Below are 18,983 nucleotides of genomic sequence, written 5' to 3'. Positions count from 1 at the left end.
TGTTCTTGTTTATTCGGTGTTAAATATGAACGACAGTTAATGACATAACAAGCTGAATGAAAATGTTTTATTTGAAGTGTTTTGATTGTGGCAAGTTCATGTACATATGCTTACATTTGAGTCCTCATATCTCACCCAAACTTATATAAGACAGTCCCGGAGAAATATTATTAATTGTTTTTTATTTTTCTGCTTTAAATACATGTGTATACAATGGAAACTCAGTATAACGAGGTGCTAGGGACCATCAAAAATACATGTACCTTGTTATAGCAGTAATCTAGTTTATATAGCAGGTTTATTAAACAATAAGTTATAGAGAGCTGGGACCGAATTTTTACATCTTTTTTATCAGGAGTTTTGTTATATCAGATCTCTTTTTACCGAGTTTCCACTGTATAAACTACATGTAGATGTTTTATGAACACATTTTACCGCTTACACTAATATTGTGGGAAATGGTTGGTACAACCCTACTGAAACAACAAAGGACACTAAAAGATGGTAATGACTTGTTGAGGATGAATCGTGTCCTTTAATCTTATGAGTGTTGCTGCTTCTAATTTTCCTTTAAAAGCACTGGTCTTGAATATATACGCCCTGAACAGTAATTGCTACACAAATATTATATGACTATACAATAACGTACGTACATGTAACTTGCATACTGTGTGTCAACTATTTACACACCTTTTTGAGCAATGTAAAATATAATGTAAGGCCCTCATGTTTTTTTTCTGACTGTAAATAACCAAACAATTAAATAACACAGAATAGTCAGACCATGTGTTCACAAAATATCCTCTTCGGGGTTTATAAATGCCTTATAACCATGCTGTTCGAGTGTTTTATTGCTTTCCATTAGCCATATTTATATTTTCAAGACCATACCTTTTAACCTCTATGACATTATATCAGTAAAACTAATTGAATTGCACAGTGTGGATAGACCATGTTACTGTAGCTACACAGCTAACTGTTGCTCAGCCATATCAGATATTTTCAAATCTTTGACCATCATCATATTAAATAAATCCTCGCTCTGATGGTAAAGTATGCAAAGAGTCTGTGTGAAATGATTCTTTATGTGTGTTTGCAAAGTTACCACATAAAAAATTATATCATTACTTTAACAATGGATGACTGGATCATTACACTTTTTTGTATTTTAGATTATTCTTTTGATACTGAGACATTGGCATATAAATCATTAATTTTCAAGATATCCTATTGACAACCCTTCTATGGTTGAATTGTGCACAGTCATACATGTACATTAAAAACTACAGATACATAGGCCTCCGCCTTCTGCGAAAACACTGTACCTGCACGTACACAGAGTTGGCAGCCTATATGGTAATAAAACCTTCCTCTAAAACAACCAATATAACATTAACTATGGCAAACTGTTACAGCCAAAACCTTAGATAAAAATATAAACATCAACACAAACCAAATACGCAACTAGAGTGCTGATTTTAAACAATGGTATGTGCAATCACCATAAGATCAAACCTACGAAACCTTTCAAAAAATACACATCATTCCAAAGCCTTTATTACCAAATCGTATACATAGGCACGTACCATTCTGCTTGAAACATGAAATATAAGACATTGGCATATAAATCATTAATTTTTCAAGATATCCTATTGACAACCCCTCCTATGGTTGAATTGTGCACAGTCATACATGTACATTAAAAACTACAGATACATAGGCCTCCGCCTTCTGCGAAAACACTGTACCTGCACGTACATAGAGTTGGCAGCCTATATGGTAATAAAACCTTCCTCTAAAACAACCAATATAACATTAACTATGGCAAACTGTTACAGCCAAAACCTTAGATAACTAGAAATGTCGCTACGGCGACTGATGCCTCCGCCATAATGCATGATTCTCCCAATAGGTGTATAGTTCAATGTCTTCACAATGTGTGATGACAGTTTTACATAACTGGCAAAATATCGAAATAACAGGTTTATCAGAAATATCTTGAATGTTCACTTTCCACGAACTGGGTTTGCTATAATTGTCTATTAAAGAGTGCAGGTACACATATTTGGGGAATTGGAAATTTTTACTTGACTTCTGACCGACCTTATTAAAAGTTTATGCATTGAGTATGATTTTCAAAATATAAAGAAAGAGTGTAATTACCAGTACAAAATATATATATTTTTTTCATTTAAACCTAACCGTTGACCTTTGACCTTCTGGCTGGAAATTTCCAAGAGAATCTCCATTAAGTAATACATGTACATATATTAAATTTTAAAACTAGTAATGCAATCATTGCATATACTAGTACAGGCGTATATGAGGGAAATACTGTAGTAACATTTTGAGAAGTTGACCTTGACCTTTGACCCCTGACTATTGACCCATGACCCCTAAATTCCCTAGATAATCCCTGCCAGTCAGTACATGCATATGTACCAAGTTCAATGAAGATACATTGAACCATTTGTGAGAAAAGTGATATTGCAACATTTTCACCTAACCTTTGACCTTTTGACCTTTGACCTTATGACATGAAACTCTCTCTGGAGAATCTTTATGCAGTAGTACATGTCTACACTAAGTTTCAAGAAAATAACTGCAGGCATTGCATAGATATGGGGGAAATAGCAACATTTTTAGCATTTGACCTTGACCTTTTGACCTTTGACCTCTTGTCAATGTCACTAAAATCTACTAAACTAATTGTCCTATCATACATCATCCTTGGACCAAGTTTGGTGAAAGCTGCTTCATCCAGTTTTGAGTTATCACGTAAACAGATAAATTTTAGGATTTGACCTTGATCTTTGACCTTTGACCTCTGTCCGATTTCACTGAAAAACTAATCAAGTAATTGTCCCATCATACATCATCCTCCAACAAAGTTTGGTGAAATTTGCTCTATACAGTCTTGAGTTATCGCGTAAACGGATAAATTTCATGATTTAACCTTGACCTTTGACCTTTGACCTTTAGCCGATTTCACCTAAAATCTAATCAAATCATTGCCCCATCATACTTCATACTTGGACCAAGTTTGGTGAAATTCCAGTAAATATTACTCAAGTTATCGCGTAAACGAAAGCGGACGGACGTACGTACAGACGTACGGACGTACGTACGGACGTACGTACGGACGTACGGACGGACGGACGGACAACCCGAAAACATAATGCCTCCGGCACCACTACGTGGCGGAGGCATAAAAATATAAACATCAACACATACCAAATACGCAACTAGAGTGCTGATTTTAAACAATGGTATGTGCAATCACCATAAGATCAAACCTACGAAACCTTTCAAAAAATACACATCATTCCAAAGCCTTTATTACCAAATCGTATACATAGGCACGTACCATTCTGCTTGAAACATGAAATATAAGACATTGGCATATAAATCATTAATTTTTCAAGATATTCTATTGACAACCCCTCCTATGGTTGAATTGTGCATAGTCATACATGTACATTAAAAACTACAGATACATAGGCCTCCGCCTTCTGCGAAAACACTGTACCTGCACGTACATAGAGTTGGCAGCCTATATGGTAATAAAACCTTCCTCTCAAACAACCAATATAACATTAACTATGGCAAACTGTTACAGCCAAAACCTTAGATAAAAATATAAACATCAACACATACCAAATACGCAACTAGAGTGCTGATTTTAAACAATGGTATGTGCAATCACCATAAGATCAAACCTACGAAACCTTTCGAAAAATACACATCATTCCAAAGCCTTTATTACCAAATCGTATACATAGGCACGTACCATTCTGCTTGAAACATGAAATATAAGACATTGGCATATAAATCATTAATTTTTCAAGATATCCTATTGACAACCCCTCCTATGGTTGAATTGTGCACAGTCATGCATGTACATTAAAAACTACAGATACATAGGCCTTCGCCTTCTGCGAAAACACTGTACCTGCACGTACATACAGTTGGCAGCAAAATTATTCAACCCCTTTCACATTTTGGGCATAAAATAGCACTACAAATTGTGCTGTAAAGTATGAAATATTCATAACAAGACATCATAAAACGCAGTGAATTGTATGTCGTATGCAGAGATGCCAACCATTACGTAATATGCATGAGGTCAAAATTAAAATATAAATAGCTCAACTGCTAAACAATAGTGAAAGATGCGTAACAACAATGACCATACTAACATCAATGAACTGGTGATGAAAGCCTTGAATTCATATGGAAATACACATCATGCATATTCCGTAACGGTTGGCATCTCTGCATATGTAAGGGGAACATAATCTTTGTTTTCCACATGCTATCCAATTGAGATCATTCATGGGTGAAAAAATGATATATTTTGCAAACTTATGTACATTTTCTTGGATTTGTGTGATTATTGGAGCGTTACTTGCAAGCCAGCCCTTGAATATAGGCTCATAAGTCATTTTCTTGAAAGCTGACAGGATATTGTATAATTTGATGTCTAATTTCAAATATTTTGGTAGGTATTACTATATTTATAGACATTTTTCAAAGAAAAACTGTTTCATTTTTGTTGCCCCGTTGACTTTTGTACACAGATTATATTTTCATCAAAATTTTATTTTTTATTTCTTCATGAAAGAAATAGAAACAACTGCAGATACTAGAATTGTGTATTAAATTAAAGGGTATTGTCACATCTCTCAGAAAACATACAAAATCATTTGTGATCATTGGTGGTTTGCAAGTTACGCTTCAATAATCACACAAAGGTAAGAAAATATACATTATTTTACATAATGGATCATATTTCTTCATGCATGGGTGATCACAATTACATAACGGGTGGAAAGTAAAGGCAATACATTATCCTTTCTATTGATATACAATGTGATAGGTTTTATGATAACTGGAAAACTGTTTCTTAATTCCAACACAATTTATAGTGTTGATAATGTATAAAACGTGAGGGGGTTGATTAATTTTGCTGCCAACTGTATGTGTTGCCAAGAACCTTGCCATCCCTAACAATTACACCAATACTGAAATAACCCCAAAATGTGTCATATCTATTGGTGTAAATTGACTTCTGTGACCTTTGATTTTGAATCTTGGATCAAAGAATAAAGTTTACCAGTAATATATCATTCCATGATACTTAAAGCAAAGTCCATTTCTGAGGTAGTACTTAGACCCAGTATAAAACTGTAAAACTTTTCATTAAAATGAGCATTGATCTTTTAACTTTGATCCCTATATGGTAATAAAACCTTCCTCTAAAATAACCAATATAACATTAACTATGGCAAACTGTTACAGCCAAAACCTTAGATAAAAATATTAACATCAACACAAACCAAATACGCAACTAGAGTGCTGATTTTAAACAATGGTATGTGCAATCACCATAAGATCAAACCTACGAAACCTTTCGAAAAATACACATCATTCCAAAGCCTTTATTACTAAATCGTATACATACCATTCCCCTTGAAACATGAAATATGAAACAATGGCATATAAATCAATATTTCAAGATATCCTATTGACAACCCCTCCTATGGTTGAATTGTGCACAGTCATACATGTACATTAAAAACTACAGATACATAGGCCTCCGCCATCTGTGAAAACACTGTACCTGCACAAACAATTATGTTGCCAACAGCCTTGCCATTCCTAGCAATTACACCAATACTGAAATAGCCCCCAAACGTGTCATTTTTTTTTTTTTTGGTGTAAATTGACTTTTGTGACCTTTGACTTTGAATCTTGGATCAAATAATAAAGTTTACCAGTAATTTATCATTCCATGATACTTAGATTAAAGTCCATTTCTGAGGTAATACTTAGACCCAGTATAAACATGTACATATTTTCATTAAAAATGAGCATTGATCTTTTAACTTCGACCCCTAAGTGGTAGTAAAACCTTCCTTTAAAATAACCACTATAACATTAACTTTGGCAAACTGTTACAGTCAAAACCCTCAACACAAACCAAATACACAACTAGAGCGCTGATCTTGAACAATGGTATGTTCAATCACCATAAGATGAAACCTACAAAGGCTTTGAAAATACATATCATTCCAAAGCCTTTATTACCATATACATACGATTCTGCTTCTTTCTCAGGTCACACGTAAAATTATAGTCCCCACTTCGTCTCCGAGCACAGAAGAGCTGTCAGATTACCGTGACAAAGGTAAAATAATTGTAACCATAACCCTAAAAAGGAGTCTGATATGAATATACCCTGTTTAATCAACAATGACCATGCAGTCTGATAAAAAAAGTCAATCATATTCAAACCTTATAAAACAAATATTACCCAGTGATAGGTTTTGTGAAACAATAAAAAGAGTATTTCATTCAAGATTATGTGACTCTCTTCCACATTCAACCTAGCAGTTTGTAATTCTGCACAACATTCTTGAGTATAGCTCCTTTCCTTGAAAAGTATTTAAAGAGCATCCATAACCCATAGACCACTATGTAGAATGTGATTAAACTCCTGTCTAAACTCTACGTAGTTATCATAGGTGGATGGCAATTCTATCACGTTACCACAAGTGTGGCCAATGGGCCTCCTCTGGAGACCATCCAAGGAACAGAATGTAACCCTGATATCTGAGTTAGAGAGAATATCTAATCCTGTACAGAACCTAAGAAATCTTCTCAGCATGCCTTGGTTTAGTGACCGCAAGTACTTCTTCAGGTACGTTGATACCGCCTGCTCATTGGGTGAGAGATCCCTTGAGAACTCCAACTTGTCAATCACTTTTTTCGATGTCGGATACAGTGAAGCATATATTTCACTTAAGCTTTCCTGGGTCAGCTCATTCTGAAGGTTTTGAAGGACTGGTCTCATGCAGTCAGCAATGTACATTGGCTTTTGGATGATTTCCTTATGGCCCAACTCTGAAAGGAGGCAGCTGAAGTTTTCGTTTGTTGGTACCTTTCGACAATCATAGCCACTCAGGATGTCAATGAGCTCTTCATTGTCTTCGGGGAAATTGCTAAGTGCTGATTTCACGACTTCCTTTTCTGATTCTGGGAGCAAACTTAGGAAGGCCTCCACCATGTCACCATTACAGAACGTGGATCCCCAGATTGCATTAACCATAAAGTCTTGTGCCAACCTGATGGGAAAGTACTTGTGGTCCAACCAGCCTTTTGTGATGATGCGTCCTAGTGCCTGCCATTCCTTCTCCCCATAATCATGTCTCAAGACAGGTATCCTTGAAGAGTCTCCACTTGTCATCTGTTCATACACCTCGTCCCAAAATTGGGTTATAGCATCCTTATATACTCCGTTACCCTGGCCCTTCTCTAGATCCCCATTTTGTAGAATCATATGGACAACAATATTAGCCTTCAGTATGCTTTCGTCCGAAAAAGCATTCATCATATCTGTTATTAAACAACTTCTTCGAATGAGGAGAACTTCAAATTGTGTTTGGTTAGTTGGAAAGTCATTTGTCTGTTCTTCAACCAGCTCTACATATACAGTTGGCTCATCAGTAATGACTTCAGCCAATATCTGTTCAGCTGGCAATGAGTTAACTGGGTCCCTAATCGTGACATCGAGCTGTTCCTGCACCGGAGTAGAGTGCGATGGCCCAAATGAAATAGTTGGTGAGTCTGCAAGTTCCTTCAATCCCGAAAATAAGGTGCTGGACTTGGTGATGTCATCTTCCAGACAACATACAGATGAAGATGAAGAGTGGGTGCTTGTAGAATGTTCACCAGAATTTAGCGAAATTTCAGGCAAATCAGCTTCACTACTACTTGTATCATATCCATGATCCCTCACATGAACCGTCCTCCTCTTCTTGACCTTTGACTTGCCCTTTGACTTGCCCTTAGATTTGCCATGCTCCTGTACTTTGGACACTGTGCGCAGGTAAAACCTAAGGGTTGGCATTTTTGATCTGCTGTAGAGTTGTCCAACATCTCCTTCAAGAGGCTGCTGTCGAAAGTCCACCAAGGAGCATTCAAAGTTTTCTTTTTCCCCTTTAGCTGAAATGCCATCCGGGAAGAAGAGGTCTTCTACAATTTGTAGCAGTTCAGCAGGCTTGCATAGCTTAGACACAGACAGAGATCTGATGCCTCCTCCGTTCGTCTTACGTACCTGCCTGTATCTGCCTAACATATGATCAAAGTCCATCCATCCGACATCTATTCTTCTGTCCAATCTTTCAGCATTTTTGTTCCCTAGCATTTTATGAGCTCTCCCATAGGAACAACTTGCAGAATCTTCATACCCACTACTATTTTCAGCAACCTCCCTATCTCTTTTCATCCCCAATTTCTGTCTAAGTTTACAAAGAAGCGAGTCTTTTTTGGAAGACTTTGATGAGCTGGTAGACACTTTCTGAGTGCTTTCTTCTGAAAATTTGCGCAGTGCTAGTCTATCCCCCAATAGTGGCACAAACTTCTTGAGCTCATCCTCATCCATCAATAGCAGAATGGAAGCATCAATCTGTAAATAACAAGAAGGTGAGAGAATACATATGAAAAAGAGTTAATTTTTTTTCAGCAAAAAAGAGCACAAGGCTAATTGAGGAAAGGCCAAAACGTAGAAGCATTCCATGTTAACCATGTGCAAAATGAACGTCACTGACAAAGGTGGGCAAGATTTGTCGAGTGCTGTCTTTTATATTTACTTGATTGCTGCATGTATACCGGTTAATAACTACACACTGTCTCAAGAAATGCATTCAAACTATGTATTCAAAGAAACATATTATAAAATTGAAACATCAAACCAGAAATGTCGCTAGGGCGACTGGTATGCCTCCGCAGTATCACATTTTTTCTCCCATAAGGTGCAGTACATACTGCCAATGTGAGACCACAAGTTAATGTAGTGGGCAAATAATCATTATCTGGTGATTATATGCCAAGTTTCAGGACAGTACACGGAGCCACTTTAAACATATGGAAAATGGGTGAAATTTGAGCATTTCACTAGACCTCTGAAATTTGACCTCTGGCCTAGTTCACTCAATATCTAATCAAGTGATTACCCTATCACACTTCATCATTTTGGACCAGGTTTGGGGAAATTTGTTCTTTCCAGTCTTAAGTTATTGCATTGACGGATAAATTTCATGATTTGACTTTGAACTTTGACCTTTGGCCATTACCGATTTCACCCAAAATCTAATCAAGTAATTGCCCCATCATAATTTATACTTGGACCAGGTTTGGTAAAAATCCAGCCAAAACTAGAGCACTCGGCCGGGGGACCCGATCGAGCACATGTATCCCCCGAACCCACCCCCCATACCCCATTTGGATGATTTTTTTAGGCTAAACTGTTGAATAATGTGGCAACTGGGAACCAATGTTTGCACTTTGGGTATTTTTCAGTTGTTGTCACAGAATTTACCTTGTGCCACTACAGGTTATTAGTAGGAGTCTTCAAATACACTGGGTCGTGATCACTGTAGTAGGTGTGTAGTACCCCTGATTGCAGTACAACACAGTCTCTGGTGTATATGTGGTCTAGGAGCTGCTGCCGGACCCACTTCCTACAAGGCGTCTTTGTTTTACCATAATACACCTTCATGCCAAATTTGAAGATGATCTAAGAAGAACTGCAGCCAGCAGAGCGCTCACAAGAAAATCTCTGCGGCGGACGCGGACGCGGCGGCGCAACGAGGCCAAATCCATATTGTCCTCATTTCTTCATAATGCACCATAATGCACCTTCTTGCCAAATTTGAAGAAAATCGGACAAGAAATGTGGCTGATAGAGCACATACAAGAAATGTGATCTGGCATCCAAGTCGGAACACTGAGGGCGCCCTCACCACAAACTGTTGTGTCCTACATGTTGAATGACCACCCATACACCTCCTTTACAAGTCTGAATAAAATCCATTGGGTAATAATCAAGTTATTGCATAAATAAGCACTTTTGCAAATTTTGACCTGAACAGGGTGACCTTTGTCCCTGTAAAAGCAGAACAGTGGGGGCAGCATTACCAATAGGTATAGGTGTGTAGAATTGACTATGACACATTTACATGTACATACCAAATTTGAAAAAAAAATCGGTCAAGAAACACAGTCAGGATCGCGCACACAAGCAGACCCTGAAATATTTACCTTTTGGTGTATAGAGACGGAACAAGCGAGGGCGCCACCACTAAAAACAATAGGTGTCTTCATTTCACCATAATGCACCTACATGCCAAATTTGAAGAAAATCGGACAAGAAATGTGGCTGATAGAACACACATAAGAAATGTGATATGGCATCCAAGTCGGAACACTGAGGGCGCCCTCACCACAAACTGTTGTGTCCTACATGTAGAATGACCACCCACACGCCTCCTTAGCAAGTCTAAATAAAATCCATTGAGTAATAATCAAGTTATTGCATAAATAAGCACTTTTCCAAATTCTGACCTGATCAGGGTGACCTTTGACCCTGTAAAAGGTAGAACAGTGGGGGCAGCATTACCAATAGGTATACATGTAGGGCTCACACCCGTAAATACAAGGGAATGCCCCAGGCCCCTTCACAAATTCGTACCAAAGATACCAAAATAAATGAAGAAAAAAATTGATTAAAAATCAATGATGTAGTTTGGCAAAAAACTGAATAGCTGTAGATATTGAGTATGAATTCCTCTACAAGTTGCATTTTGGTTGGAAGATGAAAGATTTTCTGGTGGAATTTGAGGGGACTATATTTCATTGGGTACGTGTACGGAAAATGGGTGATTTTTTGAGTGATAAGAACTCGTAGTCTGGCTTTGCGGACCCCTGGACAGAATTTGAACTGAATTATCCACCCTGAGAATTTGATGGATGAAAGGGTATATCTAACTTATCCAGGTTAGTGAAGCTGAAACACCTCATTTCTCCCAGCTGTTTTACAGAATTTTTTGAAATTTGATTTTTAACACACATCCCTATGGGGAAATATTTATGGGTGTGAGCCCTATAGGTGTGTAGACTTGACTATGACACATTTACATACCAAATTTGAAAAAAATCGGATAAGAAACATGGCCAGTATTGTGCACAAAAGCAGACCCTGAAAAATTTACCTTTTCATGTATAAAGACGGAACAAGCAAGGGCGCCACCACCAAAAACAATAGGCTTCTTTGTTTTACCATGATACACCTATATGCCAAATTTGAAGATGATCCGAAAAGAACTGCAGCCGGTAGAGCGCTCACAAGAAAATCTCTGCGGCGGAGACGGCGGCACAACGAGGCCAAATCCATAGTATCCTCCGAACTCTGTTCGGGGGATACAATTACTCAAGTTCTCACGTAAACGAATGTGGACGGATGTACGGACGGACGGACGGACGGACGGACAACCCGAAAACATAATGCCTCCGGCACCACTTCGTGGCGGAGGCATAAAAAGCTTTACCTTTATGCTTTACCATTTCCTTAGCTATACCACGGCTTGATATCAGCAGGCACCCGGAACACATGGGCGCCTAAAATTCAGGTCTGGGAGCCCAAAAGTGAACAATTTCAATACAGAGCCCAATACAAGGGGAGCCTGGGATGTCTGGACCTCTAACCAAAAGAGTTAGTGTGGAGCCCTGGCTATACAAATGCAAATGTTTCATGTTTATTTCATGGATAAGATATATCATACCACTCTCATAATAACTGCCCCTATACAAGCCTTAGGACACTATCCCCCCCCCCCCCGGGGGGGGGGCACTTCCATTACAAGGCGGACACCATGCTCGTACAGAAAAGAACATAAAAGGGGTTGTGTTTCACAGATGATGTATGCGCATACAGTGAAAAGGATATCAAACTTGACAAAATCGGGGAAAAGGGTATACTTTTACAACAGCTAATTTACTTGTTTAGAGTGGGAAAAACCTGACAAAATTAATACTTGTTTGGGTATTCTGAGATGAAGTCTAATTACTTGTTTAGGGTCCATTTTGAAAGTTCATGTACGAGCATGGTGTCCAACTTGTAATGACAGTGCCCCCCCCCCCCAACTATTTCAAAAATTGATCTCACCTTTTCTTCTCTCATCCGTTCTATAACACTTCTGTCCATGCCTCTTTCCTCCATAAATGCACACAAATCCATCTTGATAAACCTACAATAAACAACAAAAAAGTGTTAATTAGACATTAATCTAATAATCATGGAGGTGCTTGTAAAAATTAGATGATTATACATGTAGGCCTATGTTGCCAAGTTATTCTACCAAATCACACAGAAATGTGTATTTCGAAATCAAAGTAATATATATGCGAAAGAATGAGATAAGGGAACTGACGTAGCGCTTAATTCCTTTCTTTATTTTATACAAGCTTTCGGCCCCTGGCCTTCATCGACTCTGTACAATCAAGAAATGACAAAAATAGACACCAAATGGATGATAAATGAACACAAACTAAGGTGAACAAGTGTTCTGTGGATGACAGCTGCTATGTCAAAAGAAATTAAGTTCAGATATAGATAAACACAATAATAAACACAAACTAAGGTGAACAAGTGTTGTGTGGATGACAGCTGTTATGTCAAGAGAAACTAAGTACAGATATGTCTATATAGCTATCTACATTGCTTGAGTGTACTTTGAGGACAAGTAACATTTTTTTTTTTATAGCTAGAAGGTGGAATTTTCAGCTGGCTTGCCTCGCTTGCTCGCAAAATAAAAAAACGAAATATGGTTCATACTCTGAGTAAAGGTTCAAATCGCCTAAAGTTTTCATTCAAGTAATGAGGATGTACCTCTGTGGTATTGTTTGAAAACATTTTTTGTGGTTAACTGGCAGCAAAAAAACAGGTCCTACATCCCCCCCCCCCCCCCCCGCTTATTTAGTCTATCCTTCATGTTGGAACCTCCCAAACCCTTTCCCTGCTCAGTCCTTTACTCCGTGGCCGAGGATATTCGGCATCACTCAACCCCCCATAATGAAACTTTGCCTAAATGGTTAGGCCTATTCAACAGAGTGATAAGTTGCCTAAGTGGATATTAGCCAAAGTGGGTTTAGCTCAAATGTGAATTAGACATAAAGGTAATTAGAAACTTACAAGAGACCCGCGGGTCTAGCGCTCACCTGAGTATCGCAAGTTTACCTTTCACGCAGTCACTAATCTAAATTATTCACAGCTCTACTAAAATTTGACCAGGCATTCTCAAGTAGAAGATGAAAATGTACAATAAGGGCCCAAATTTTTTTAAGATTCCTTAATTTGGGGGATTGGGGCCCCCTGGGGCCCTCTGGGTGGGGCATGGTGCCCATTTTGATAAATTGAGATCCTGACCCCCTAGGGATGCTACCTAGCTGCCAAGTTTGACGAAATCCATCATGAGGTTTTCAGGAAGAAGATGAAAATGTACAATTCAGGCCCCCATTTGGACCTTCCCAACCCCCCACCCCCCTCGTCCCCAAAGAGGGGCACCCCTGGATCTGCTATGAACAAACTTGAAACTACAGTCATTAATGTACTCACTTATAGTATTATCTTAGCTCTATAACTTCTGATTCTACAGAAGATTTTTTTAAAGATTCCTTCATTTTGGGGGTTTGGGCCCCCCTGGGGGCCCCTGGGTTGGGTATGGTGCCCATTTTAACAAATTGAGATCCTAACCGTTGGGATGCTACCTGCCAAGTTTGGTGAAAATTGGTCATGGGGTTCTCAAGAAGAAGATGAAAATGTACAATTTAGGCCCCATTAGGACCCCTCCCCACCCCCTCCCCTGGGTCCCAAGGGGGGCACCCCTGATTCTGTCATGAACAAACTTGAAACTACAGTCATCAATGTACTAACTCATAGTATTAACTTAGCTCTATCACTTCTGGTTCTAGAGAAGAAGATTTTTACAGATTTCTTTAATTTGGGGGGTTTGGGCCCCCCTGGGGGCCCCCTGGGTGGGGCATGGTGCCCATTTTAAGAAATTAAGTTCCTAACCCCCTAGGGATGCTACCTGCCAAGTTTGATGAAAATCGGTCCTAGGGTTTTCAAGAAGAAGATGAAAATGTAAAAAGTTTACACACGACGGACGACGCACGACGGACGCCGGACGAAGGGCGATCGCAATAGTTCACTTTTAAGAGCCTTTGGCTCAGGTGAGCTAAAAATGAATAATAGACAGAATGATGATTAGACGAATCAAATATTAGACAAGCTGGTGACTAGACCAACTGGCAAACAGACTAAGTGGTGTTAGACTTGATTGAATGGACAGACCAATTAGACGTTAGACTGAATGGTCATTAGACCAAATGGTCATAGAGTTTAGACCAAATGGCCATTACACCAAATGTACTTTAGACTTTAGACTAACTGGTCAGTAGACTAATTGATAAGTAGCCTAAGTGGTTATCACTTAAGACAAAATGAAACTTTGCCTAAATGCGATTTACCCGTGATACATATACAAACTATTACTACGTTTGAAGACCATATTAAATGTCAAACCCCATGCATAATATATTATTATTAGCGGCTCCATTCATTAACCCTTAATAATAATATAAGTCCTAGCACATTTTAGCCGACCGGTTCTCAAAGACCAGACTTAAGCACCACATGCTTTGGCCTGGAAATATTGTGCCTAAGCCCCCATATTGACGATGGAAGCTAGATTTTTAAATGTTGACATTGTTTTGGAATTTCACTACTGAACTTAGATCACCGTCAGTGACTTTTTCTCTGTGTGTAATGCAGGCGCGCCGGAAGCAATTCTGGATTGGGGGGGGGGGGGGGCAAACATCCCAGGGGGCTCCCTTTTTTGAAGGGGAGGGGGCTCAGTGGCATACACAGGGGGCGATACGACGCGTAAAAATTTTCAAAGAAATTTGAAAGCGAGGGAGCGAAGTGAATGAGCTGGTTGCGAGCACTGGCATAAATTACACATATAATCTTTCATTTTGTGAGCAAGCAAAGGGAGCGAGCAAAAAAAATAACACATTTTTCTAAGTTACAGTGTACATTAATACAACATTTTCTTTCCAACTCTTCTCCTTTTTCTTCCTCTTCCTGTCCCCCCCCCCCCCCCCCCCCCCCGCTTCCGGCACCAATGATGTGATGTGTTGATTTGCATGTGTTTTTTGATACTTAAGTGCCCTTGCGTGTGAAAATGTGAAGTTATTATTTGCGGTCGAATGACGGGCACTTTATCCAGTTTGATGGAAATATCGCTAAAAAATCAAAGTTATTTTGTTGTTTTTGTTGCTGTTCCTATTCTCTTATCTCAAGTCAAGAGGAGCAACAAAACTGAGTGATCCATTTGCTGTTGTTGTTGTTGCTTTTTTTTTAAAGAGTAGGCCTAATAAAACTCGTTTAGTAAGGTTTTAGGGATTTTGTTTTGCAGTTTAACTTAAGAATAAATGAAATAATATGCAGTTCCCAGACCCAGTGCGATCTGATAATTAACGTTTGCACAAAATAGCACTGGCAGCAGAGACCATCCAGAGTCATGAGACCCCCTACTGGCCCTAGGCGGCCCTATTCCATAAGGGGTGTCTTGCAATCGGACTAAGTTAGGTCTATATACAGTCAGCTTATAAACACACACACACACAAATCAATATAGAACTAGACCCTGGCCTAGACTAGGGTGATTTCATTCGGCGATAGTCTACAGTATAGATCTAAAAGTAATAGACCTAGACTCTAACTATTAGATTTACAGACTAACGTTAATAGACCCTAGACCACTTTCTATATCTGCTCCACTGAGACTAGATTCTACATCTGGCTTCGCCGTATTCTTCTCGAAGAGAGCTTAAAAATAAAATGTTCAAAGACTCATCCAACCTGACAGATTTTTTTCTGATTAGGTCCAGATGTAATGAAGTTAGACCCCAGCCTAGGTCTCTAGGTCTAATTTAGACTAGTCTATTTAGTCTAGTCTATTTAGATCTACATCTGAGTTGCTGTTACTAGTGTCACTGATAGTGTTAGACCCCAGTCCCCTATCTTGATTCTTATCTAATTCAGACGTAGACATAGACCCAACAGTTGTTAGATCTAGTCTAAATTCTAGAGCTACAGTCCTAGTTAGTCCCAATGTTAGTCCCCTAAAACTAAAGGCTAAAGTTTAGGGAACTAACTTTAGGACTAACGTAAAGTTAAGGGAACTAACGTTAGGACTAACTTCAGATCATCTAGGTCTAGAATCTAGACTAGATCGATCTAGGTCTATTTCTACGCCTGCATTAGATAAGAATTAAGATATATCAAACTTTAACTGTTAGTGTAAGATCGTGGTTTCTGTCACCACTCACGAGCGCGCACGTCTTCACTGTGTGCAAAGCGGTGGGAGTTAATCACCAGCAGCGACGAAATGAACGGTAATGAATGGAGTATGAAATGCGTGGTGAGAGAAACCACGATAATGCCAATATTATTGTTATCATTCAATCATTGATTAATTGGGGGGAGTAATCTTACACAATGAAAAGCAGGCATATCTACGATATGACAGACTACGAATCTTCCGATGATGTCCTACCCGAAACTCAGGGCAAGCTGTCCAGTCCAAGTTCTCACAAGACATGAGCTATGCCACCGGCATGCCCCTCGCCAGCTAAATGATGTGCGGGTGCCGTGATCACAGCCACTATAAAACGCGCATGCAGCGCAGGGGAAGTGACAAAAGTAGGATCCGTAATCTGTTTTTACAGATTATAATCTGTTTAAACAGATTAGAAGAAATACCGTAATCTGTTTAAACAGATTAGTAGAAATACCGTAATCTGTTATAACAGATTATAATCTGTTTAAACAGATTAGTTGAAATAATGTAATCTGTTTAAATAGATTAGAAGAAATACCGTAATCTGTTTAAACAGATTAGTAGAAATACCGTAATCTGTTATAACAGATTATAATCTGTTTAAACAGATTAGTTGAAGTAATGTAATCTGTTTAAACAGATTAGAAGAAATACCGTAATCTGTTTAAACAGATTAGTAGAAATACCGTAATCTGTTATAACAGATTATAATCTGTTTAAACAGATTAGAAGAAATACCGTAATCTGTTTAAACAGATTAGTAGAAATACCGTAATCTGTTATAACAGATTATAATCTGTTTAAACAGATTAGTTGAAGAAATGTAATCTGTTTAAACAGATTAGAAGAAATACCGTAATCTGTTATAACAGATTATAATCTGTTTAAACAGATTAGAAGAAATACCGTAATCTGTTTAAACAGATTAGTAGAAATACCGTAATCTGTTATAACAGATTATAATCTGTTTAAACAGATTAGTTGAAATAATGTAATCTGTTTAAACAGATTAGAAGAAATACCGTAATCTGTTTAAACAGATTAGTAGAAATACCGTAATCTGTTATAACAGATTATAATCTGTTTAAACAGATTAGAAGAAATACCGTAATCTGTTTAAACAGATTAGTAGAAATACCGTAATCTGTTATAACAGATTATAATCTGTTTAAACAGATTAGTTGAAGTAATGTAATCTGTTTAAACAGATTAGAAGAAATACCGTAATCTGTTTAAACAGATTAGTAGAAATACCGTAATCTGTTATAACAGATTATAATCTGTTTAAACAGATTAGAAGAAATACCGTAATCTGTTTAAACAGATTAGTAGAAATACCGTAATCTGTTATAACAGATTATAATCTGTTTAAACAGATTAGTTGAAGTAATGTAATCTGTTTAAACAGATTAGTAGAAATACCGTAATCTGTTATTACAGATTATAATCTGTTTAAACAGATTAGTAGAAATAGTAGTTTTTTTTTCTCCGTGGCACTAATGGTCTTTCGTAACAATCCCTATGCAATACGCGCGTGCTCCGCGATCTTTAGCTGAACGCCTTCACATGTCTCGCGAACATTGCGTAAGCGCCAATTCCCATTGCGAAAGCACGTGAAAATAGCGTGCGCACATGCATTGGCCGCAAACAAGATCGCACTTCTGGCGGTGTTGTTGTTGTCTTTCTCGTGTTTTTCTCATTTTTTTCGATGGTAACATCCACTTTCTGAAAAAAATGGCGGCCCACATCGGCTCGCGAAAATTCTATTTTACGTGAGGATATGTTTTCAAAATCCATGAACATCGAGAAAACGAAAAAAAATCCAGTTTCTTGGACCATTGTTTCTTAACTGTTATGTTAAGAAGTACCGAAAATTTCATTTTGGATGCGATATGTTGTCATTTAGGTGAGAAAATTTCACTTTCGTCAGAGATTGTGCCCATTTTATCGGTTGGTTTTTGTTGATTGCTAGTGTGTTAGTATATGTGTAGTGTGCATGTAACAGTGCAATGCTGTGTTTAGCTGTATATTACCGTGTATGTTGTACCTGCCGCGAACGGCTGCACGGCCGCTTACTGACGCAGTTACTTAGAGGTACCGGTACCGGTAATTTAGATTATTAACCCCCTGGCCCTGCTTTCTAAAAGAGGCAAGTTAAGTGCTCTTTCATTAAAGGAAACCAAAACCCAAAGAGAAATGTGGATTGAGTGAAAGCAGCAACATTAGTAAAACACATCCGTGAAAGTTTGAGGAAAGTTGGACAATTGAGGCAAAAGTTATGAATTTTTATTTTAAAGTTTTGGTGTACAGTAGGAACCGCGCTGGATGAGGAGACTACTAGAGGAATATGACGTCATGAATGTGTGGACAACAACGTAAAGAAAGTACGGTATAAAAAGTAAAGGAAATTCCACAAAATTCATTGTTCGTGAAAATTACATATTCCATCAACTTGATACTGACATGTCGAGGGTAGCAATTTTTCCCATGCTTTCTGAAAGCAGTCAGTCAAGTGCTCTTTCATTATGGTAGAAAAGTGATTTTTTGTGGAATTCCCTTTTGTATTGACTATTGTTGTCCACACATGACATCAATACTCCTCTAGTAGTCTCCTCATCCAGCAGTTCCAGCACCAAACTTTAAAATTAAAGATTCATAACTTTTGCACCGATTGTCCAATTTTCCTCAAACTTTCACTGATGTGTTCTAACAAGTTACTAATGTTTCTGCTTTCAC

The 18,983-nt window shown here is 38.2% G+C and overlaps 2 protein-coding genes across 2 annotated transcripts in view; one reads left to right on the top strand and one right to left on the bottom strand.

Moving 5' to 3' along the window:
- Positions 1-6,448: 6,448 nt before the first annotated feature.
- LOC140243669 (uncharacterized) lies at positions 6,449-12,079 on the bottom strand. Its single transcript, XM_072323334.1, has 2 exons — positions 12,008-12,079; positions 6,449-8,470 (listed from the first exon to the last, which is right to left on the bottom strand). The coding sequence occupies exons 1-2, from the start codon at positions 12,077-12,079 to the stop codon at positions 6,449-6,451; spliced, it is 2,094 nt and encodes a 697-aa protein (XP_072179435.1).
- A 5,814-nt stretch (positions 12,080-17,893) lies between these two features.
- LOC140243673 (uncharacterized) overlaps positions 17,894-18,983 on the top strand; it is a 101,880-nt gene continuing 100,790 nt past the window's right edge. The window contains exon 1 of the mRNA XM_072323339.1: positions 17,894-18,153. The gene's annotated coding sequence lies outside the window, so the exon portion shown is untranslated. The remainder of the gene's footprint in view (positions 18,154-18,983) is intronic.

The sequence above is a fragment of the Diadema setosum genome, chromosome 20 (genome assembly GCF_964275005.1).
Source record: "Diadema setosum chromosome 20, eeDiaSeto1, whole genome shotgun sequence".
In the NCBI taxonomy this organism is placed as follows: Eukaryota; Metazoa; Echinodermata; class Echinoidea; order Diadematoida; family Diadematidae; genus Diadema; species Diadema setosum.
This window is presented reverse-complemented; position numbering and strand designations above follow the sequence as displayed.

Excerpts from the sequence above, each read along its gene's own strand:
- LOC140243669 (XM_072323334.1), bottom strand. The coding sequence starts at position 12,079 with ATGGATTTGTGTGCATTTATGGAGGAAAGAGGCATGGACAGAAGTGTT. Across the intron at positions 8,471-12,007 it reads AACGGATGAGAGAAGAAAAG|ATTGATGCTTCCATTCTGCT; the intron begins GTGAGATCAATT and ends TGTTATTTACAG.